This window comes from Dipodomys merriami, unplaced genomic scaffold (assembly GCF_024711535.1).
Source record: "Dipodomys merriami isolate MVZ:Mamm:240054 unplaced genomic scaffold, mDipMer1.0.p SCAF_13, whole genome shotgun sequence".
In the NCBI taxonomy this organism is placed as follows: Eukaryota; Metazoa; Chordata; class Mammalia; order Rodentia; family Heteromyidae; genus Dipodomys; species Dipodomys merriami.
The window spans coordinates 36,878,286-36,902,764 of NW_027202604.1; the positions used below are offsets into that span (position 1 = coordinate 36,878,286).

Consider the following 24,479-nt stretch of genomic DNA (forward strand, 5'->3'; position numbering starts at 1 on the left):
ATTTTTTACAAGTATGTGTCAACTTGAAAGGTTAACAACAAAAATCTGTTGCCTATGGGAAAGTGACTAAATGTATCAGAATGTTCACAAAGTTCAGTGAAATTGGAAGAAGATGATACTTTCTTCTCTGAAGTATGATCATCTTTAAAAAAGTAGAAATTTTCAGATGCTATGAGAATTCTTACTGCCTAAAACCCCCCAGCTTGTGGTTGTATTTGCGAACTCCTCAGCATGAGGGCATTTTCAATGACAGAGATTGGCATGCCAGGCCAGCCTGGGCTCCTCAGATCACCAGGCGGCTTTGTCAGCATCCAGTTCCTAAGCTGGAAGCAGGACTGGCCCTGGAAGGTAGCACTAATCCCGGTACAAGCACAGCACCTGCTGCTGTATAACCTTGGGAGAGTCTCCACCTCCCCGTGGCTCTCAGTTCATTCACAGTGGAGATGGAATGAGAAGATGGACAGAATGAAGCTTTGGAAACTATCAGACAGTGGTTCTCCTAACCTCAGAGCCCAGACTCCTCAGCTCACGTGATGGGTTCAGGGCGGGCTCTACATCCAGCTGATGGAAAAGGAGCTGATCAGGCTGTGTGGCCTGGAGCCCAACATGGCTACTGGGGACACAATGGGGACATTGTTAAAACCGTTGCTGGCCGGCGCGGGGCCAGTCTCACTGAGAAACAGGGACTGTGAAGACCTGTTTGCTCTTCTGCAAATCCCGAGACCAACCCTGAAAGAACTGCATGAATCTGGTTTCCTGCATTCCCCCTTTCTCAGTCTGCAGGCAGCCTCTTCTGGGGTCCCCCATGGCCCAGGTTGGCCAGGGTCAGAGTTCATCTCAGTCTCTGGCTCATCCCACTGTCCTAGACTATGCTTGCTTCTTTGCTTCTTTTTTTCCTTCTTTCTCCCTTTCTTTCTGTCCTTTTTTCCTTTCTTCCCTCTCTCCCTCCCTCCATCTTTTTCTCTCTCCCTCTTTCCTTCCTTCCTTTTTCTTTTTGGGGGTACTAGGGCTTAAACTCAAGGAAGGCCTCACACTCAGCTTGCTTGCTTGGCTGGCACTCTACTACTTGAGCCATGCCTTCAGTCAGGATTTTTGCTGGTTATTTTGAAGATGAACTCTTGAAGACTTTTCAGCCTGGGTTGGCTTTGAACAGAGAGTAGCTAATATTTCAAGTGTGAACCAACAGCACCCTAGCCCTTTTACTTTAGGGGATCATCCACGTCTGCTTAGTAACTAACCTCAGCTTTTATGTTCCTCTATGATATTTCATCTCTTGCCCCAATTTTAAGAAGGAGACTTGGATCTTATCTCTCTCTCTCTCTCTCTCTCTCTCTCTCTCTCTCTCTCTCTCTCTCTCTCTCTCTCTCTCTCTCTCTTTCTCTCTCTCTATCGTTGCTGGGGATGCTCCTGAAAAGGGAGCTGATGGTCCTTTCTCTGTCTGCTACCTCCCCGCCCACAGGGACACAACTCACCACCCATAAACTGCCCTCACATTGCCTACTGCGCTGGCAGTGGAGCGCCCACTGCCCTCCCCATTCCCACCATTGTTTCCTCTGTTTGCTGGAACCCAACGGGAGCTGAAAGGTGAAACTTCCATAATTAAAATGTAATGATCACCTCCCATCTCCTACCCTAGCAAAGTATGAGCCTGAAAGACAGAAAGACAGAGAAAGGTGAGTGGAGTGGTTTAGGCAGGAGCCTGGCATTAGTGGTCAGTAGGGTGGAGAGCTGCAGGCAGTGGAGGGCAGGGCGGGACAGGCAGCCACTTCCTGCCTCTTACTTTAACGACAGTGCTGCACGTCTCAAACTGGACTTGAGATATGAAGCCTAGTGGACATTTTGAAACTGGAGAATCTGGGCTAACTCCATCCACTACACCACCTCCCCTCTAGTCTGCCATCAAGGGCTTTCAGAGTGGTGTTGAACAGGCCCACATATGTGCAGTATCCTTCTGGCTCCTTACAGTTTGCCATGAGTTCTACTTTACCTCGGTCACTGAAGGGAGCTCTTGAGTGGCGGTTGTTCGGTTAGGGGCTGTGTAAGCATCCGTGCCCAGAAAACACATTCAGCCCTCCCTAAGTGTGTTCTGTGGCTTCAGCCTGCAAAATGCTCTGCGAATAAAATTCCAAGAAGTCTGGGAGATGGAGTGGGCCCTGTCAGGACTATTGGAGATTCACAGTGCACTTCAGTAAGTTGAATGTTCTAAAAAGTCTTGCATCTGAGTCCTTCACCTTTGTCAGACCAGAGTTCCAAAAATGACTTCAGGCTCTGAACTCGTCCTCTCCCCTCACTCATGTCCTGTGGGACTTGTCTGCTGTGAGACCTACTGATAAACACTGCTCTAGACTGCACTGATTCTTCTTGTTGTTGTTCTTCAGACTGGGGTTGGAACTCAGGATGTCATGCTTTCTAAGCTGGCACTATACCACTTGAGCCACCCTTCCAGTCATGGATTTGATTTGTTATGTGAAGCAGTCTGGGCCTGGCCTTAGGCAGTTCACCCCTCACTCTGGCTGGGAAAGCTGGATGCTAATGGTGGGTGGTAGGATGTCGCTTTTTGAAAATGGAGGACCAAGCTGCCTGCCTCCTCTGCTTGACCCTTGAGCCACGGCTCTGGCCCCAGGGAGCGCTTGAGGGGTTGGAAGACTTTATGGACAGGAGTTGTAGCTGCTGATGAGTTCTCTTTCTTCTCTCTTTCTTTTCTTCCTTCTTTCCTTTCTTCTTTCTTTTCTTTCTTTTTGTGCCAGTATTGGGGCTTGAACTCAGGGTCAAGGCACTCACTGTCCCTTAGCTTTTGCTCAAGGCTAATACTCTACCACTTGAGCCACAACTCCACTTCTGGCTTTTTGCTGGTTAAGTGGAGCTAAGAATCTCATAGACTTTTCTGTCAGGATGACTTTGAACTGTGATCCTCAGAATTCAGCCTCCAGGATAGCTAGGATTCCAGGCACAAGTCACTGGTGCCTGGCTTCATGAGTTGTTGGTATGCTGGGAAGCCCTTGGAGTCCCTATCAGACCCCCTTAAAGACAAAGCTCACAAGCTCCAGCACAGAGCTCTAGGATGGGGGGGGGGTCTCTGGCTGCTACCTCCTACATAGAAGATGACACCTGGAAGAGGTACATATGATCCTCTTCGATTTTAGACAGATAGAAGAGACACAGACAGACCCAGAGAGAAAGGAAACTCCAGGAACTAGTTAAACAAATCTTTAAGTATAGTTCTATTCATTTGGCAAATGTAAAAAAAAAATTATACGTATTACTCATCTAATAGAAAAAGTATCATCCTGGAAGAGCCTGGAACAAGAAATTCTTGTCTTCAACCTTCAGTTACTTAGTTCTATACCCTTTGGGTCTAAGTTCATGTCCTCCCAAGGGACTCTCTCCCTGTCTAGGTAGGATTCCTAGATCTCAGGCTCTCCTTAAAGGTGTCCAACCTAACCCTCAGTGCCAGTCCAGGGCTGTGCTATATCCCAACTGACAGCACTCTCTTCTTTATAAACGGTGAGTTCACAAGGGCAGGACTAACCACTATTGGAGGCATCACCTTGCAGCGACTGTCACCATGATCATAACAGATGTTCAATCAACATATGTCAGTAAATGAATGGAGGAATGAATGAAAGATGGGTGGATTGAATGAATGAATGACTGAATGGTAACATCTTGAGGGGAGATTTTTTTCCTATCTCTGTCATCCAACCTGGGCTCTGGCACTCTTCAGCCATGAGAACCCAAGCCGGTGGCTGCCTTCAATCAGCCTCTGAATGTACAGAAAGACCGGGCTAGGGGCGGAAGCCAGCTCACTGACTCCTTTTCTGTCTTAGCCTTGAGGCTGGCAAAATCTGCTGTGATTCCTCTCGGGGCCGTTCCCACCCGCTGCCCCTGGGGCCTTGTTGACTTGGCTGCTTTCTGCCGGCCCTTACTTCTGCCAGGGCCTCGGCCTCCAGGGACTTGTGGTCCCCCAGGCTGCTGTGCCGGGTGGAGCCGCAGGTGGACCTCATGGAGTGCCCTTCTGAGAGCGCCTTCTTGTCAGGGTAGTTGATGCTGCCGGCGCTCCCAAATGTTGCCATCCTCCTCTTCTCAGGGCTCTCGATCCGCCCCCGGGTGAGGGGGAGTTTGTGGGGGCTGCTGGGGCAGGCGGCAGCTCGGGGTGGTGTGTCTATGCTGGGGCCCAGGCCCCGAGGTGGGCTGTGGGTGTCTCCCCCGCTTCGACGCCTGGGGATGGCCGCTCCGTCTGACCGTAACCGCACTCTGCAAAGGACCAGGGGTTGGGAGGGGCACGGAGCACAAGTCAACCCTGGACATCTTGGCATGGGCCAGCCAACCCCCTTGCTGTGGCTACATGCTAGTCTAGGGAGGGGTACAGTGAAGCCTCGTTCAGCCAGACTGCACAATGCGGCAAGGGGAGGGCTGGGTGGCACCTGCTGGCCATAGCCTGAGGACGTGGGACTTGTGCCCAGGAAGCGGGCAGCTCTGGCTCCATGCCACACACTGCACTGGCGCTCGCCTCCTCTCAGGGAAAGTCAGGTTGGGAGAACTTCACCCTGGAAGGCTTTGGTGATGGTCAGTTGGGGTGGAAGTTTTTCCGGACATAGCCACGATTCTGGTGGGAGTCCAGTGGGGGTTCTAAGTAGTCTGAAGCATCGAGGCTTGACTGTACCAAAAAGCCACCAGCATCCTGTGAACAGGGGGTGGCACATTCCCTGGGAAACCAAACCTATTCACTGTTGCCACTGATCCCCCCCGCCCCCGCCCCCAGGCTCCCCAGATGGGGGAGGCTTTTCCCGATCCTGGAAGACTAGTCATTTAAGAGTCCTGGCATGTGGATTGGGATGGCTTTCCGGCTCTGATAGGTGTGTATGGAGGCAAGCCCTATCCCACGTCTGCCATCTGCCTTCCTGTGCTCTTTTGCAGATCCATTCTACTCATCTTCCACCTTGGAGTGGGTTTGAAAACTCCTTGAGGAGAAAGGATTTGGGGCAGGGAAGGGGAATCTGGAAGTGAGGCAGGGGAGGGATGGTGTGTTGGGAATGGAAGGTGACTGGGACCTAAGTTCAATGTGGTCAAAAACACTTTAGACCCTATCCCCCCCAGCCAAGCTTAGCAGGCCCATGGATGCCCCAACAGGACCAAAGCACAGGAAGGAAGAAGCATGGAGAAAGAACATGAAAGGAAGAGATGAGAGGGGGAAGAGGGAGAGGACAAGAGAGGCAGGAGAAGACACTGTCCTTCCAGGAGCTGGGGAACCATGACCTTCTTGTCTACCATTCCCAGACTTCTATTCCCTTCCTTGGATCCTATCATCTGGCAGCGTTCTGAACTGAACAGAACATGCCGAGAAGAGACACCAGGAGTTACGCTGAAATAAACTCATACATGGATGTTACCACTGGTTTATCTGGCTCTTCTGCAAAGACCTGCACATGAGGACTAGTCACATAACCCTTCCATGGGTGGAAGCAGAGTATGACATTTTGAGTCCAATAATAAAAGCAATGAGAGACTATCAGTGTTTTTTGTTCTTTTCCTTCTCCCTCCCTCCCCCCTCTCTTCATCCCATTCTCTCTCTCTCTCTAAATATATATATATATATATATATATATATATATATATATATTTAAAATCAGTTTATGATGGACCATAACCTGTCCTCAGAATAATAGGCACAGATACTTCTTCGTAGAAAGGTCATGTGACTCAGCCCTGCCCTGTGGGGTGTGAAGAAACTGACAGATTTTCTCCGACCCAATAAGTGGGTAGAGTTGAGTATCAATTTCCCTCCCACATGAGTAGGTGTGAGTTCTCTGTTTATGTAATATATTTCAGGAAATATATGAGCTACTTTACATTTTTTAAGATACGTATAACAACTCAGGTCTTTAACAGAAAGCTGGGAAAAGGTGTAGAGAAGGGGGGAAAAATATGCCAATTTCTCTCTTACTTACATCATCATCATTGTTACTTTTTTTGAGGCAGAGTCTCACTATGTAGCCCAGACTGGCCTGTCATTATTAAGTAAAAAGCTTCGAGTTCCCTAAGTTCATCTTCCCTTTTCCTTCTCCACCCCCTACCCAAACAAAGTCAGCTCATTTTGGACTTGGCTCTCTGAGCCGGGTCCAGCCAGCCCACCCACGTCACAGCTGTGGGAGCAAAGGGCTACAACAGCCTCCTCCTCTCATTGCCACCCTCTTGCTTCTCTCAACTCAGACACACCCACAAGGCACTGACAGGAAAGAAAAAAAATGAACCCGCATTTCCTACCGGCCCATCACCCCCCCAAAGCCATAATCCGAGATGTGCTCTGTGGGAGACTGGAGGTCATTCTTGGAGGAGGCCTTGTCATCCAGCAGAGGCCCACTGCTGGCCTCGCTGTCAGCCTTCTGGCTCAAGCTGTCAGAGAAGGCATCGTCCCTGGTGAAAAGAGAGACATGAATCATTGGAGACTCCTCCCTCCACACCAGCTCCTCCGTCCAAGGCTGGGGACCAAGTGAACACCACCCCCGCCCCCATGTGGCGATCTGTGCCTGATGCTCGAACCACCTTTCCACCATGCGTGCCCACTGCAAGGCTCCTGGAGCCCGTCTCTTGCAAGAGACACTCTTTTGTCCCACCAACTCATGGCTACTTTCCTCCCCCTTCTCTAGTTTGTTCTTTTCTGAATGTGTCTGTGCTAGGAAAAGCTTTGTACTGGAGACACAGGCTGGAGACATGTGGGATTCTGCAAACTGGGAAGAATTCAAGTCTCTAAGACTCCATGGAGCTACATGAGAAGTGGTTCAGGACTGAGTGAGGAAAGAAGAGGTGTGTCCTTTAGTCACTGTCCCATCTAAGGGGCGGGACAATTGCGAGGGGATCTCAAGCTTCTTGAGGTGTTCTGCTAGCCTCCTTCCATAGCTCTCTCCCTTCCAGTGACTTGTTCATGGTGTCAGAGGCTTCGGGATCCCCACTACTATGACATTCCTCATACTGTCTGCTTGGCCTTGGCCTTTGTCTTGTCTTGGCCGTTCCTTCTGTCATGAAAGCACAGGCTTTTGGTCCCTTTCTGTGAGGCTTAGCCCAGCAATGGCTTCCACGACCAATCTGCCCTGAGCAGGGAATGTGTGCACAGGAGGAGACTTCAATGGCCTCCAAAGGAATGGGGATGTGTCAACTGTCTGAGATGTTCTATAGGGTTAGGTATTTGGGAAGCACACAATTTTTAACCCTTGAAATGATGAGGTACTCTATTAACTGGAAACAGGGTGTGTTTGTTTCAGCACATCTCCTGAGAGAGCCACATCTGGAGTAAGAACAGTGGGCAGGGAAGAGATGGAAAGCTGTCACTGGCCACTGGGAAGTAGAGGAACAGGGGAAAATCCACTGGGTGCTAAGAACCATGGAGGGTGATGAAGGTTGTGGGAACTGACTGATGGATCTGGGTTGTGGCCAGGGGCAAATGAGCAATTCATATTTGTTTTTACCATTTAGGGGATGTAACAACCTTTTCTTACAGAACATTAAGCGTACTGTATCTGGGAGAACAAATGACCAGCATTCAGCCTAGTATTTCTCATCCACTGCCTGTTCCAGACATTACTAATCTATCACCACATTCTTCCAGAAGGCTCCAATTCCCACTCACATGTCTTGTACAACTATGTACTGATGAGGGATGAGTCCATCCACACCGTTGTGCCGACCCTCCCACCAGTCCTCTGAGGCACGGTGGTAGAGGAGCAGGGAGGCCCCCTTCTTGAAAGACAGCTCACGAGGGGACCGACCCACATAGTCAAACTTGGCAATGGCCTCGATCTGCTCCACTTCTGGAAGGAAATCAAGTGAGAGAACGTCCGTGAGGTCAGAAGAGGGACAGCCCAGGAATCTCCATCACATGGCCCTGGTTTCTATGGAGAAGGACAGGGAGTGTGTCTGGTAAGAGCAATGAATGAACCAGGCCTTGGGATGCTGGATCCACTTTCCAGCGTGACCTCTGACAAGCCATCAGATTCCTCAAAATGGCTAGTACGAACTGGGAATACTGGATTTTCCATTACCCCTCTTGCTCTCAATATTTTAACAATTATTAAAGTCCATTTTAATAAACTTCTTTTCCTTTTACACTTTAGAATAAGTTCTGTTTCTGTTTCCACAAGCCCTTTCCTCTTTGTCCACTTACAATACTTTCAGTGTTTTTTTTTTAAAACTTCTGAGAGGTCAAATAGATGGCACATGGGCAAAATGTGGCATGTAATTTTTAAGGGTTCCCAGAATTTTCAAAGTTCACCATTTTGTACTGTGTTCCCTCAAAATTCATTAAATTGAAGCCCTAACTCAATGTGATTATATTTGGAGACAGGCCCTTTAATTAGGTTAAAAAAGAAAGAAAGAAGGAAACTGGGGTACTGCTCAGCAAGTTCCAAATGTGCAGCCCTAATCCAATAGCACTGTGCCCTTTTAAGAAGAGGAAGACACACTAGCCATCCCTGTGCATAAATGGAGACCACTGGTGGCAAGTCAGGGAGAGAGGCCTCTCAGAAACTAACCCTAATGCAGCTCCTTGATCGTGGGTGTCTAGTGTCCAAAACTATGAGGAAGTTAGTTGCTGTTTAAAGCCTAGCTGTGGTTAACCAATCTGTGGTTATTTTGTTTTGGCAGCTCTAGCAAATGAATACATGCATCCGTAGACTTTATTGTGAGAGAGGAAGAATTCCTTGGGTCATAGTTTAAACATAACTGCCCATAGAACATTTATTCTTGGGTCAAGGACAGTCTTGATCAGTTTAAGCAATGGGCTAATGGTTTTTTTTGCTGTCATTTTCTGTTCATATGACCTAAAGCAGGTTAAGACTATCTGAGTTCAAGTTCTCTCTTAGGAACTGAATGTGAAAGTCCATCTATCAGTCTTGCCTTTTCTCCAGCTCCTAGAAACCACTGGAAAATGTTCTTCTAACATAAGTGCTTTCAACATTGCCTGGGGTTATCTCAAGAGGGAAACACAACAGCCAAGTAAAGAACTTCTAAATAATGAGTTGTTAAAAGTAAAACTATATGGTCAGGTGCCAGTGACTCATGTCCATAAGTCTAGTTTCTTGATTGGCTGAGATATGAGATATGGTATGAAGCCAGCCTGGGCAGAAAAATCTGTGCAATTCTTATCTTCAGAAGCCAGAAGCAGAGGTGTGGCTTAAGTGGTAGAGCACTAGCCTTGTGTGAAAAAGAGAAGTGAGAGTATGAAGCCCTGATTTCAAGTCCTACAGAAGACACACAAAGAGGAGCAAGGGAGGATGTGCCTAGACTGTGTAGGACCATTCCATGACCACTACCAGCCCTCGGCATGTGTGCCTGCATGAAAACCTTCCTATGTAAAATAAAAGTTAAATGTTGTATGATGTAAAAGCAAATACAGTCCAGAGTGGATACTGTAATTATTTTCTCTCCCATATTTAAAAGAATGAGATCTGAGGATTGTGGTTTGAAGCTAGCTCGGGTAGGAAAGTCTGTGAGGTTCTTATGTCCAATGAATGGCCAAAAAGCTAGAAGCAGAAGTGTGGCTCCAGTAGTAGAGTGCCAGCCCCAAGACAAGCACAAAAATAAAGAATGAACCATTTCAGTGAGATCCTTCAAATGCTGTGGGCCCTTGGCAGTGAGCTCAGTCTTCCTGCAGATGTGTCAGGACTGCTCGGAAGGATGGCTGTGCTGCCTTGGGGAGCTGGGCCCTGTGTGGGCCAGCACTGTGGGCGGCCTGAAGCACTATGGGGGGTCTCAGGTTAGGTGCTGGGTCTGGAAATTGCTCACTTACCTTCATCACTGGTGTGCGGCTCCGTGCCATTGTCATGGTCCACCTCATCGATGGTGCCTGGCTCGCTGTGTGGGCTGTCACTGCAAATGAACACAAGGAAAGGACTTGTCGGGAGGCCATGCACCCTCACACTTCCCTTGGCCTTCCACGGGTGTCATCCCAGGGCTCCTCTGGGGCCCACTCGGGACAGGACTAGAAGCACCTCATCTTGTCTTTTCTATGTGACATCCACTGCTCCTAGTCCCTTGCAGAGTAGCTTCCTGAATACCTCCGTCAGGCCTGTGCTAGCCCTGGCATTTGTCAGGGTATCTTCTAGGTGAAGGCTGTCATTCAGATGAGTGTGTCCCCCAAGGTTCATGTGTTGGAAATTTCATCTCCAGTGTAACCATGTTGGGAGGTGGCTCTAAGCAAAGGAATGGATGGCTATTGTGAGCACAGGAGTGGATTACTTAGCATGAGGGGACTGGATTAAAAGTGACTCTGACCAACTACCCTGTTCTGAGTCACTCACCCTTGCACTTTCTTGCCCTTCTGCCTTCTGCCCTGGGATGCTGTAGCAGGAAAGCCCTCACAAGGCACTGCTGCTAGCTCTTGACCCTCTACCTTCCAGAATCCTGAGCTATAAAACTTTCTGATCATTATAAATAACCCAGTCTCCAGAATTCTGCTGTAACAGCACAGAATAGATGACAATTTCCTCCTATTCAGAAAGCTCCTGATGGCAATGGTAAAACCTTGCGTGGACCAGAAAGGACCCCTGAAGTACTGAGAGTCGGTTATCCTGTCCTGCCTCCTTGTCTTACAGATGTGCTGACACATCCCATGAAGAGGTGGAACCAGGGCTGCCTCATCTTCCATGTATAATACACAGGCCAATCTAGGTGGTGGGAACACCCTGGACGATGTGACGATGTGTCATTCGTGTACTGGGACAATCTCTACCCTGCTGTTAGATTATAAGCTTCTTGAGGCCAGAATTCATTCATGTGGTCATTTGATCAAGGCCAACACTTAAGGCCAGCACTCAAGCTTTTTCACTTAAGGCCAGACACATCACTTGAGCCACAACTCCACTTCTGGCTTTTTGGTGGTTAATTGGAGATAAGAGTCTCATGGGCTTTTCTGCCCAGGCTGGCTTTGAACTGCAGTCCTCAGATCTCAGCCTCCTGAGTAGCTAGGATTATAGGTGTGAACCATTAAGTGGGTTCTACTTTATACCATGTGTTAAGTAGGAGGAATGCTTTGATAGGTCAGGTGGACAAGGTCCTGGGCCTCACTGCTCCCATTCTAGAAAATAGGACAAGGAAACAAGCTAGTGGATTAAACACGTGTCAGCTGAAATGATGTGTGGTAGGAAAGAAATGAGCCAAGGGGACCTATATAGAGGGTCAAGAATGGCTTCTCAGATGAGGGGATGTTTGCCATGTCAAGTGAAGGAGTATAAGCTTTCTGCTGAAGAATTCTCCTATCCCCTGGATAAGGTCATAGCCTCATCTAACCTGTGCAGCCCCCTGACTCTCAATTCTCAATCCTCCACACCCCAGCCAAACAGAGCAGCTTTTCAAATTACCAAATGTTCCAGGCCTAGAACTTTCTTCCTCCAGTCCTCACTGAGTGGCCCCAGTTTACCCTACTGCCTTAGTGCAGTCTTTACTTTCTCTAAGAAGTGTGCCTTGGGCTGGCCCTGGACCTCACTTCTGGAACTACCTGTTCCTGCTCCATCCCTGCAGCCCAGCCAGGACTCAAGACACAACCAGAGCTTGGGAACCACTGTGCTGGGATCTTTGCCAAATCTACCTTTCTTTCTTTCTTTCTTTTTTAATTGTCAAGGTTATGTCCAAATGTACCTTTCTTGACTTTCATAACTCCTCCAAAATGACCATATAATGGGGGTTTTCCAGTCTCATGAAAAATGAATGGGATTGAGAAAAGTATGGTTATTGCACATTGTTCTTTGGGAGGCAGGATCTGCAGATCCCTTGTCAGAACACGTTATATACAATTGTACCAGCTATTGTGCCAAGAAAACCAGTGACGGTGGTAAAATGTGTGGAAGGTTCCCTTTGTGCATTAGGGATGCATTCTACATGTTTAGTGTTTCTGTGACACAAAAGGGGTGGACTTTCTCTGTGGGGCCCCCAATGAGTGCACAGAGCCCTGATCAGACATCACTACAGCTCAGACATATGTGCACAAGGTCAGAGGGACCGGAATTCACCTCCCTTCTTTGAAGCAGGTATCCAAATCGGTTCACAGAACTAAGGCAATTCCAGAATTAACATTAATCAAAAAACAAATTCTGGATCTGTATGGTGGTGTACTCCTATAATCCCAGCACTTGGAAGGCTGAGACAGAAGATTCTTGAGTTTGAGACCAGCCTGGGAGATTTATATAAATGGAGACCTTTTCTCAGTAGACAAAACAAAAACCAAACTTTCTGGTGGTGCATGCCTATGATCCCAGACTGGGAGATGGAGACAGGACTGTGGTCTGATCCAAGGCTGGCCCAGGCAAAAGTATTAGACCCTATTTCAAAAACAAACTAAAAGCAAAATGGCTGGGGATGTGGCTCAAGTGGTAGAGCACTCATCCAGCAAACATGAGGCCCTGAACTGAATATCCATACTGCAAAAGTAGGGTGGGGGAGGGGGAGAAAGGTTAAAAAGGAGAACCTGGGGAAACCTTGTAGGAACCTGGGAAAGTAGACTTGAATATGCAGCTGGGTACTGTAGTTGTGTATCATCCTAGGAATAAAGAAACAGCAGCAGCCTTTGGTGGGTCTCTCTTGCTTATATGCTGAGTTTCAGGTTTTGACTGCATTTCTTTTCATGGAGTCTTCTTTTTTAATTAGAAAATTTAACTGATACATACGAGCACAAAATTGTACATATTTATGGAGTATCATGTGATGTTACACCCTGTGTAACAAAACTCTTGGGGGTAAATGTAGCTACTTAAACAGTTATCCTTTTCTTTTCTTCTGGTATAGGAGAGGGTATGTGGGTATTGGGGATTGAACCCAGAGTCTCAGGCATACTAAGCACCAAGTCCCTTTATCAGTTTTTAATGATGACAGATTCCTTCTCTCTAGGTTTCTGAAGCAAATACCTAGACTCACCTCTTGGTTGAATCTTCAGTTTTTTCCTGCCTGCACATATTAGGCTAGACATGGTTCTGAAAAGGTTTTAAAGTAGATCTAAGACCAGGTGTAGTCTCAGGCAACATGGAAGTACCCAATGAGTGATAGCCGACCTGGAGTAGAACACTCCAGAATCAAGCTCACTTTGTGCAGAAGAGGGAAGTCCTGGGTGGGAGGTGATGCTGGTGGGAAGTGTCACTCTTACTTCTGAGTGATTACAGGGGATGGTTCCTTCCTGAGAAGCCTGGCCAGGCCCAGCAGGCCAGCGAGGGCGTTACCTCTCCACACTATTGTCTTGACTTCACCAGACCCAATGGCAGCACAAAGCACATCCCAGGCCTGTGCTGGAACATTTGGGAAGGTGAAGCTCCCCCCCCCTCCCTCCTCCCCACTGAGGCTTCTCAGAGAATGCACTACAAAGCTGGAGCTGCTGGCCGCCTTCTTGCAACCATCGAGGGGAAGACTGAGAATGAAGCCAGTACAGAGGAAAGCAAAGCTAATGGGTGGGGATTGCAGACAAATCCTGATAATAAGAGTTAAGTCCCGGGCTGGGAAGGTGGCTCAGTGGAAGAATGCTTGCCTTGCATGCATGAGGCCCTGGGTTCGATTCCTCAGCACCACATAAGCAGAAAATAGCCGGAAGTGGTGCTGTGGCTCAAGTGGTAGGGCACTAGCCTTGAGCTGAAGAGCTGAGGGACAGCGTCCAGGCCCAGAGTTCAGCCCCCACAACTGACAGAAAAAAAAAAAAAGAGTTAAGTCCCCAGATCCACTCACACCGGACTTCTGTTTGACACAGACATGTTGTGTTTCTATTCCCTGTAACCCATGGACTCTTGATGAATGTACCTTCCTTTGGTGTAAGGCTGTATGAAGCTCAAACGAGAAAATGCATGTGGAACTATAGACTTTAAAGCAGTAAGGACTTGTAGGGGTGGGGACTTCTCACTGGTGAGCGATGATGAGAATAACATTAAGAGGCATAGCATCTTACCAATATTCTTCCCCTCCAGCCATGCATTTTTCATATACGGGTCCCTCTAGCTCCCGGGGGCTGGGGAAGATGGCTTCATGATGGATGATGATGGTTTTGATGACTTCATTGACGTGTGCCTGGCAGGACACAGGGTCCTGTCCATCAGGGATGTGCATGAGGGTGGGCCCGAAGCAGATGGCCAGGTTGTAGGGATCCATCATGTTCTCGTCGCTATACTGGGAGAGGCTAGGAGAAAGCAGGTACCCACAAGTCACCTGGGAGAGGCCAATCCCTCATGTTTCCTGTCTTTTGAAGGGAGGACTCTATTCAAATCCAGGATGGTTCATTGTTCTGCTTTGAACACAGTAACATCTGCAAACGCTTCAGGACACCCCCTCCCAACAAGAGGAGGTCAGGGATAGTCAAAACAGGGGCCCCTCAGCAAGGCACTCACTGGTTGAGGAAAGCGAAGAGGTATCTCATGACCACGATGACCACACGGGGCAGGGTGATGAGGATTTGCTGGATCTGGTGCACCCTCTCAGCTGGGCTTTCCAGTTCTGTAACATAAACGGGTTTCAGGGTGCTGGTCATCTTCGGAGGGCAAAGCAGCAGCTATTCGCTGTCCCACCTTCCACGTCAGTCCCCAGTGACCAGCTGGATCGTTCTCATTTAGAGCATCCATACAGAATTCTGGCTTGACAATCAAAATGTCACAGCTCTAGGCATAGGAGGGGTTAGAGGCATGGTCTACTTAGAGCCAATCAGAATTGATCTTCATGACTTCCAGTGGAGAAAACCTAACAAAAGCCAAACCCTTGAATCTGGGTAGAGTGAAGTCTGGATAGTTGGGGGCTGCAAGAAAGGAGGGTTTTTGTTTGTTTGTTTCCATGGGCCTTTTTTTCCCCTCTCAAGGCTAGTGCTCTATCCTTTGAGCCAACATCTCTCCTTCTAGCTTTTCTGTGTGAGTAATTAGAGATAAGAGTCTCACAGACTTTTCTGTCTTAGCTGGTTTTGAACCATGATCCTCACATCTCAGCCTCCTGTGTAGCTAGGATTACAGGTGTAAGCCACTGGCACCTGGATAGATATATTTATTTTAAAAGGAAATTTTACCTTAATCTGTTCATGAGAAATGGGGATCAATACCCCAGTTAGGAGGTGCATAAGTTCTCCCTTATCTGTAGAGTCAAAGGCGTTCTGAGGATGTCTGAAATGGCAGGGAGTATCAAACCCCATAAATCCCGTATCCCCTTATTTGCATCTGCCTTTGACAACATTAGGCACAGGAGTAATGATAACTGTAGCTAATGGTAGAACAATGTTAACTCACTGTAATAAAAGTTTTTGAACAATGAACTATTTCTGAAATTTTTCACTAATTATCCTCATACTGCAGTTGACTCAGTAACTAGACTTAGAAATCAATACCACAGATGGGGACAATTGTACAACAAAAGCAACCAAAACTATAGTTAACCAAATTATAGGTAGTCATTGTTGCCTACCAAGTTTCCAGAGACTGAGCCTGGCTCTCTGTGTTCAGAAGGGAAGTTGGCATGTATGTGTTATGTCTTCTCTTTGGTATAATCACAGGGTTGGAAAGAAACTGAGAATAGACTTTCTCATGCTGTGACTTGAATTAGGTAATGTCCTGGTCATGACCTGTGCTAGAGACTGACCTTCTTGTCCACTCAGGGCTCTACATAGGAAATGGATTACTGGGTTTCTGGAAACACTGAATGAATAAGAGACATGGAGTTCAGACTAGACCTTTGTGGTCTGGGATTCTCAGGTCGTAGGTTAAGGTTGCAGCAGATCTAGAAAGACGGGCAGGAATTAGTGGAGGTGACAGATGGGCACAGGCAGGGCCTTGGCACAAGAGCCCAAGAGCACTCAGGCCTCTCTCTCCCTTTGTCAACTGTTGACATGCTCCTGACTGCAGATAACTCACCAAGTCCCGGGAGAAGAACAGCAGTGAAACTGAGGTGGACTAACTCTTCTCTAAATCCAATACAATATGCTCAAACTAAACGTTTATTTTAAAAGTATTTCCTCCCCAAAAGTGCTTTGGATCTGAGCATCTTATAGCCAAGACGCCTTGAGGTCAGTCCCCACTCCCTGAAGCCTGCTCTTCCTGACTTCATGCACAGAAACACAACTGTCAAGAAGGGCTCTTGTGCTAACAATGTAACTTATTCCTACCATTCCCTTGCCTGCTCACCTGACCCCCAGACCTTGTGTGGTTCCCCATCCCCCAAGGTAGAAAGCTCTTCCACCGCTTGCTCCATCTAACTTTCCCTCTTGCACGATGCACAGGTCAGGACACCCTTCTGCTGGTTCCAGTGGTCTGTGTCCCTAACTTTTCCCAGGATTCCCTGTGTCCACTGCTAGAGACCCTGCTCCCATGCCTCCCTTGGGTCCAGTCCCCAAAACTGAGCCTCACTCTGCTTCTCACCTAAGCTCTTCTGTATCAGGCTTCTGTCATATCCATTGGCCTCTCCTTGCAAACCACAGCTTGGTTCTAAGGTCTGTGAGGATAAAGGCCACACTTTCATGTCATCCTTCCTTGATGCCTGGCACAGTGATAAGCCAATAGTGCAGCTTCAATAAAGCTTCATCGAGGCCAGGAGCCAATGGCCCACACCTGTAATCCTAGCTACTCAGGAGGCTGAGATCTGAGGATCGCAGTTCAAAGCCAGCCCGGGCAGAAAAAGCCGTGAAACTCTTATCTCCAATAAACCACCAGAAAACCGGAAGTGGTGCTGTGGCTCAAGTGGTAGAGCACTTGCCTTGAGCTGAAGAGCTGAGGGACAGTGCTCAGGCCCTGAGTTCAAGCCCCAGGACTGACAAAAAAAAAAAAAAAAAAAAAAAAAAGCATCATCGAGGATGTGATGGTTCCACCTGGGAAATACTTACTAATAGTAGATATCAAATCTTGAAACCTTTCCTTAGGAAAGAGTGGGTTTTCCAGTCCTCGGAAATACAGTTTTAAAACACCAGCTACTGAGTTGATATCTCGCTCGTTCTGATCATCCACAAGGGGGTCTTCACCTGTGGAAATGGGAAATGAGGCAGCTTTAGGTTGGGGAGAAGGTAGAGGATATACAGATAGCAGATCAGGTGACATGGCCACCTGTACTGGTGGAAGGTAAATGGAACAAACCTCCCAACAATGGCTCCTCTCTCCTCCTAGATTTTAGTTTCCTCTGAAACTTCCTCTTTAAAAATGTTCAACTCTTCAGAAAAAATTTAAGAGTAAAACAATACACATCCACCATACTTCTTGCCAAATTGGCATACTCTCTTTCCCCCTATTTATATTCACCATGGCTCAATAATTTGAAAATATTTGTAGACATCACAACACACTGATCCCATTTCTCTTAAGAATCAGTACAGTCTCACACAACCACAAATAGCATGATATACCCAGGGAAACGAACAATCTGTTCCAAATGATGTCTCACATATAGTCTACATTCAAACTTTCCCCAATCATCCTGCAAAGTCTTTATAAAATCTTGTCAAATCTAACTTCCAATTAGGGTCCACACTGATTTGAATAGTGTTCTTTTGCTGATCATGTTTCTTTTACTTTAAGGGCAAAACTAGGCTCTGACATATTTGTTTGTTACATTTGTGTTTTATAATATTAAATCTTGCCAAAGAGTTCAGGTCAGTTATCTCATAGAATTACCCAAATTTTTGTTTGTCTGATTGTTTCCCCATAACTCAATATGGGCTAAATATTTTTGGCAAGATGCTACATGGGTGGATGGCCAAAACGGGATCACAAGCAAGATGGCGGCGGAGTGTATCTCTCTTCATGGATGTTCCTTATTGAATAGCTACTCTTATACTAACCCTCCTGCAGAATCCCTACTGCATCACACGGGTTTGGTTCCATCAGTATTCCACAAACTCACTGGCAAGTGTCTACCGGGCTGGAGGCACTGTGCAAGGTCATCCAAGGGATTCATGGCAGGGCCAAGGAGGTCTGTATGATGGGGTGAGCCTGGGAGGATGGAGCCATGAAGGTTCCAACCTAGTCATTTCCTCCCCACAAAGTTTTCCCTGGCTTTGCTCTTCCTCCCCACTCCACCCTAGGTGAGTGAGGGGATCCCATAGTACCCAGTGTTTACTTAAACTCTGTACCCATTAGGAAAATTGTTTATGAATTTGGTCTCCCCACTAGTAGAGATGGATTGGCTGATTTCTAGGTCCTGGGCTATTACCTGTACTGTAGAGGGCTCAAAGAATGCTTGCTTGCTGAATTAATGAATGAATAAATGCCCAGGGAGAGTATGGAGCAGGGGAAGTCTGGGGTCCTCTGGTTCTAAGTGCTTAAGATTTTGGAGTGGACTTCAGAGCTGAAGTTCACTGGGTTCTTGGGAGGCTACTGGGCATCACATTGAGCCCAATCTTGCTCTTAACACCCAGAGTGTATGGGGTGCAGAGGGTCCATGCCGGTGATGCAGAATGCTTTCCCCAATGATGGATGGAGCTGAGAGGACTAGACTGGGAGGCAGAGAGTTGGCTAAGAAGGCAGCGTCTCCAGGAGAAGTGAGATAATAGGGAGAGTCCTGTGGGTGAAGCCCCAGGGAAAGGCTGGCTCAGAGTACAGCCAGCAGGGTAAAGGCATACACCTCATGAGTCTGAAGAAACTCACCTGAAAGCATTGATAACAAAGTGTTTTCTTACCTATTGGGATGTGTTGCTAGAAACTGGGCTTTGTTTTCTGGGCCACCCAAAAAAACAAGATAGAGGATTCAAACTGAAGAGGGACAGACTATGGATCTTTCCAAATTGTTGGAAAACTGGCAGCAGTGATACAGTATTGTCTGGGATAGATATGATGAAGTCTCCTTTCCTCCACTGGCACATGAACATGGACTTGCTAAGGCTATGCTTTGTTCTAAAATCAGGGATCAAGACATCTGAACTTGTTTTCTTGGATAAACATGCATGGATTTCCAGTTTTACTGTAAGCAGAGAAAATAAGCACTGTGCAGAGAAACACAGATGTGTAAGAACTCATTTTTTCCTGGCACAGTGGGGCCTTCTTCTGTATGAACACTGTCATGGGCCAACTGTCCCCATCAGGGCCTCTGAGACAAGGGAGGCTACATTAAGTAAACCATACGAGCCTGTCCTTGCCCTTCACTTCCAATAAGCTTTCATGTGCTTGGCCAATCAAAGTGGGGACTCGGGGGAGAGGGGAATATATGGTCTCTTCCTCACAATGTGTAGTTGGCCAAAAACCACTGTATTGGGGGAAAAAATGAAGAAATTCACTTGGAGTCATCTTGGTTTTTTCAACTTTCTCAGATACATCAATATCTCTGAGCTCTGCACAAGGCTGTCTTCCAGAAATGACGGGAACGTACACTAGAGAAAGTCACCCACCAGCAGCTATAGTCCAGATGAAGCAATGGACCACAAGTGTTTTTTATTTGGATCCTTTTTTAAAATTTTGGAATATTTGCATATACCTAATGAAGGATCTTGGAGATGAGACCCAAGTCTCAACATAAAATTCATTTATAGTTCATAACCCCCTTTATATATACATATATAACCTGAAGATTTGATGGTATCTTTTAACACACCTACATAGAAACTGTGATCTATCTCACGGAGCTAGGTGGTCAACTTGCCATTTGTACGTCATGTTGGTAATTCCATGTTTTAAACTCTGGAATGTTTTGGATTTGAGATTTTTGGATTAGGGATACTCAAGTTGTAGTAATAAGTAAAATAGGAGTTAGTTTTTTATAAGAAAGCAAAAAGATTTTGATATTTTCCATTACCTGTGGTATAAAATAATCCTGCTGTGACTCATTTCAGGCTACCAGGGTAAAGTCACTGACGGTGAAATGGGAAAAGAGATGTGTGTATTGGCTCTTGAAAACCACTGTGAGCCAAGGGTTCTATGCACCACAGGCTCTAAAACCTGTGTTAACACACACACACACACACACACACACACACACACACACACACACACACACACACACACACACACACACACACACACACACACACACAGCCTCCTCCCTCCACCTGCCACACAGCTTGAGACAGCCAGTCACACCCACCTCTCTCAAAGGAATTTTTTATGTCATTCACTTCAACCTGAGACCCTGGCACTCTGAAGATCCCCTGTTGTTGGAGTCCTAAAAAGAAAACAAAGGAAAAAAAAACCCATCAATGACATGAGACTTGAGCTCAGCAGCTCACTGGGGACACTGGAGACTCTCCAGGCTTGTCTCTTTTTTTCCCTTCCTTTCTTTCTTCTTCTTCTTCTTCTTCTTCTTTTTTTTTTTTTTTTTTTTTTTTTTTTTTTTTTTTTGGTGGGGGGCAGTCCTGGGGCTTCTTTTCTACCACTTAAGCCACAGCGCCACTTCTGGCTTTTTCTCAGTGGTTTACTGGAAGTAAGAGTCTCAAGACTTTCCTGCCAGGGATGGCTTCAAACAGCAATCCTCAGGTCTCAGCCTCCTGAGTAGCTAGGGTTACCAGTGCCACCAGTGCCCGGCTCAGGCTTATCCCTTTCTACTTCTTTCCTTTACAATGGAGCCATTCCTAATAGAGATACCCTGGCAGCAGCTCGAACATGGCCTTGACAATGAACTACAGCTACCCAAATACTCAGACACACACTGCTTCCATGTCTGTGACTCCCTGACCTGGTTTGAAGGCCAAGACCATGAGTCATTTCTTTTTTTCTTTCTTCTTTCCACCCCTGGTGCCAATCCTGGGGCTTGAACTCAGGGTCTGTGCTCTTGCAGTCCCCGAGCTTTTGTGTTTAAAGCTAGTGCTCTACCACTTGAGCCACAGTTCCTCTTCTGAGCTTTTTTCTTTTTGAGATTAATCGAAGATAAAAATCTTATGAACTTTCCTTCCCAAGCTGGCTTTGAACTGCTATTCTCAGATCCCAGACTCCTGAGTAGCCAGGAATAGAGGCAGAGCCACTAGTGCCCAGATAATGAGTCATTTTAATCAACATCAGTATCTTTCCTTCATTCAGAAAAGGTTTTCCTTCAAGAAAGGTACTCCAGTCTGGGAATCCAAGAGTTTGAAGAAGATTGAATTAAGAAAAAAGTTTGTACTTAATTTTACATGTTTCTACAAAACCCTAATGAAGAGGAGGCTCTGACCCTGACCCAACGGTTATGATGAAACAGGGACCAAAGGAGGCATCGGGGTCTGCTTCATCTTGAGTGGAAATGAATGGACGATAATCCTTCCCATCTTAGTTTTCCTATATAGAACAATTCTCCATGTCAATAATGCAGGAAATGTCTTCCCTTCAAAGCCAAGGTTTTGCCAACATTTGGTTTATATATACTAGGTGCTCAATAAACAGTTTATCTCCATAGCTAAGCAACATTACATTTACACCATCCACGTGTGTCTATCTTGCTCCCTGCCTCATTACTACTCAGCCACACTGACCTTCCTTCTCCCTGTTGTTCACCATTCTCTCTACCTGGGTACATGGCGATCTTTCTCTACTCTGGCTACAATTCAATCATCACATCTTCAAAGAGGTCTCTTCCTACCACTTTAGCCATAGTAGCACCCAGCAAGCCATTTCCTACCCCCTTTTCATTAGTTTCATGGCATTACTGCTATTCATGATTATATTACAGCCAGCTCTTCGTATCCATTGGATTTTCCCCCTGTGGATTCAACTAAATGTGGATTTGAAAATATCCAAGAAAAAAATGACATCTGATCTGAAAAGGCACAGATTTTTTGTCATCATCCCCCTAAACAATACAATTATTTACATAGTATTCATTTTGTATTAGGTGTTACAAGTAAGTAGGTTATCTGTAAATGCTATGCCCTTCTATGCAAGGCATGTGAGCATTTGTAGACCTTGTTATGCAGGGGTCCTAGAACCAATCCCTATCAGTACCAAGGGATGATTGCCCTTACTCTTATTATTTATTTCCTTGTCTTTCAGTTGAGAATGTAAACTACCCAGAGCAGGTTCCCTTTTTTATTCACACTTTTACTCCTGTGTCCAAAACAGTGCCTAATTATTCATTAAATAAATATGTGATTGCAGGAATGAGTAAGTGGACAAGCACAGGTTATGTCCTCTGGTGACACCAGGGTTAACAAATTTCAGTGTTTATGACCCAGTAGTATTAACTGGCATGCTGGCTCTGGGCTGGGTGTGAGTGAGAAGGAATGAATGAGAAGGAACTGAATTTGTTTCTGTCTAGGCCCTCAAAACTTCTGTCAGCCCAGGCCCACATCCTCACACCTGCTTCCACATCCCCATCCTGGCATACAGGCTCCAAAGAGAGCACCAAGAATAACAGCATTCTCCCCCTCGTACCTAGGAAGTAGAGCACCAACAGGGAGTTTTACAAGATGGATTAGAATCTCATTTCCTTCTAGAACAATCTAGCCAAAAAGTCTGATTCCAAGATGGAGCTTACCGTATAAATTGATGTATCGAATGCAGCTCTCAACTACAAGTGGTATAGCTTGTCCTGAATCCTTAAGGAAAAATAAAAAAAAATATGGCTTTCATTAGGCTGGACAACCACCATAGGCAAAAGACAATGCAAGCATAGTGTCAACAAGCCAGAATATTAGTACCATCAGATTAGTAAGAAAACAAGCAAGGAAAGGCTAATAATCTTAAAGTGTCTATAAATAGTTACCATAGAGTCTTCAGTTAAGTGCAGAAAAAGGCATAGCTATGATAATTTTAAAGAAATGCTCTCTCTTCTTCCCCAGCTGCAAGGAATCTCGGTTCAGGGCATGGGGAATGGGGGCAGAAGCCGTTAGAGGGAGAGGCCTGGAGCCTGAGTACCCTGCCTCCCTCCCGATCCACTTTAGCCCAACTCAGGAGCTTCTCCCAGCGCTTAGGGATAAACAGGCAGGGTGAGCGCCTCATCCCATTGCTGTAGTGCCTGATGCCAGAAATAAGAACAAAGTGTGGGGGAGCGGGGCTGGGGCTCTAAGGAGGAAAGGCTAGTTCTACTAGCCTATGATATAACGTAAACATCCACATGAATGCTTTAATAGTAAGCATGTAAGTAGTTCAGCCATTGGCCATCTAGTGGCTGGTCTTAGTCAAAAGGCTGAATAAGATGTGATGCTAAGTATCGGTATCCAGGACTTAAAAGGATATTCAATTTCTTCTTAGGCTGGTCTACAGTCACAAATGGCTGAGCAAAGGGTAATTTCCTCTGGCTTCCCAAGACTGCTTGATCTATTATTTAGGTCACTTAAAAAGTATAACATTTATTTTAACTTTTTTTTTGAAAGGGACCAAATTAAACCACTAGCCTCCTTAAAAGGTGAGGAAAGCACAAAGCATATGTAACATGCCTTTCTTGAAACGGCATGGATCAGATGTTCTTGACTCCTCCACACCCCACCTGTGAATTCTGTTTTTGTTTAATGGCAGTGGAGGACAGGAAAGGAGAGGGACCCCATCAGCAACAGGCAAAGTGAGCACTGTTCTGGAAGTCAGATCAAGAGATAACTTCCGCCCAGTTGCATGGGGCTAATGGGCCTTTCTAGTAAATACCTGGTTCCTGGTTCGAGCATTTCTTCTTCCTCTGATAACAAAAAATAAACAGGCAGCAGAGCAGGAGAAAAAGAAAAGATTATGCAGGAATAAGATCAGTTAGAGTAAGCAGATCCTTCAGAGTCCGTGAATGCCGAAATGCAATGGCAGCCAGCAAAGGTCCTGGGGTGTCTGTCTGTGGGCAGGATCACCCTGAGCCTCAAACGACTTCCGGAGCTGTCCCCAGCCAGCCTTAGCCTCTCTCCGAGACACCAGTGATGTGGGATCTTTCTCAGTCATTGTTAATGAGTAGAAACTGTGTACTGAACTCATTCCCATCTCCAAATCTAACTTCTTGACAAAAGGGACTGGTGACTCACCATTGTGGAGAAGTGCTCTCTGAACACTCCATAAAGTAAGCCTGCTGTCTGAGAAAGGAGGAAAACACACTGTTCCTGAATTCAGCTATTTTTATTTTTTTTTAAGTCCAATTTTACAAGATCTCCTTGGACATGAAAATCACATGTTATTTTGCAAATCACATGTGATTCCAGATTCCAAACAGCCACCATGTTTTCCTCTCAATGCTCTGGAAGTTTTACACCGATGGAAACTTCCCTGTGCTGTCCTTCCTGCCTCTGACCTGGTTGGGAGCACAGAAGCTGAGAAGCCTGGAGGTGGGAGGACAGGTGATTGGAATACTGACATGAGGCTGGGGTGGCCTGCAGCCTCTGCATTCACTACATGTGACCAGAGACACCCACATTCAGGGGGCCCTTCTTGCCTTCTTGCCATGTGGCCGAAGTTCTGGGGTTGGAGACAGGTTCTCCATCAGGCTCCGTGAGGCGGCTGAGCTCAGAACCCAAGAGATGTGTAAATTCCAGCTGCAGTCACATCTCAACAATTGGAATCCCCTGCTTACTGTCACATTGGCTTAACAACTGAATCCCATACTGACCAACAGCCTGGTGCAGTGGGACTCTAGAAGCAATGTCCTAAATTAATAACAATGACAACTGCCCAGACTTACTATGGGCTGGCCAT

At 46.5% G+C, this 24,479-nt stretch overlaps 1 protein-coding gene across 5 annotated transcripts in view; it reads right to left on the reverse strand.

The window, feature by feature from the left end:
- Window positions 1-24,479, reverse strand: part of LOC138824778 (SLIT-ROBO Rho GTPase-activating protein 3) — a 195,941-nt gene that overhangs the window by 6,162 nt on the left and 165,300 nt on the right. For 2 of the 5 annotated variants that reach the window (XM_070019014.1, XM_070019011.1), the window contains 10 exons: window positions 23,457-23,487; window positions 22,354-22,414; window positions 19,996-20,073; window positions 16,814-16,948; window positions 14,349-14,454; window positions 13,913-14,140; window positions 9,782-9,861; window positions 7,625-7,805; window positions 6,265-6,414; window positions 3,927-4,254 (listed from right to left, as the gene is read on the reverse strand). In XM_070019014.1, coding sequence (XP_069875115.1) covers window positions 3,927-4,254; window positions 6,265-6,414; window positions 7,625-7,805; window positions 9,782-9,861; window positions 13,913-14,140; window positions 14,349-14,454; window positions 16,814-16,948; window positions 19,996-20,073; window positions 22,354-22,414; window positions 23,457-23,487 — 1,378 coding nt within the window. Of the gene's footprint in view, window positions 1-3,926; window positions 4,255-6,264; window positions 6,415-7,624; window positions 7,806-9,781; window positions 9,862-13,912; window positions 14,141-14,348; window positions 14,455-16,813; window positions 16,949-19,995; window positions 20,074-22,353; window positions 22,415-23,456; window positions 23,488-24,479 lie in introns of those variants that run through there. The other 3 variants (XM_070019012.1, XM_070019015.1, XM_070019016.1) reach the window with 3 other exon arrangements.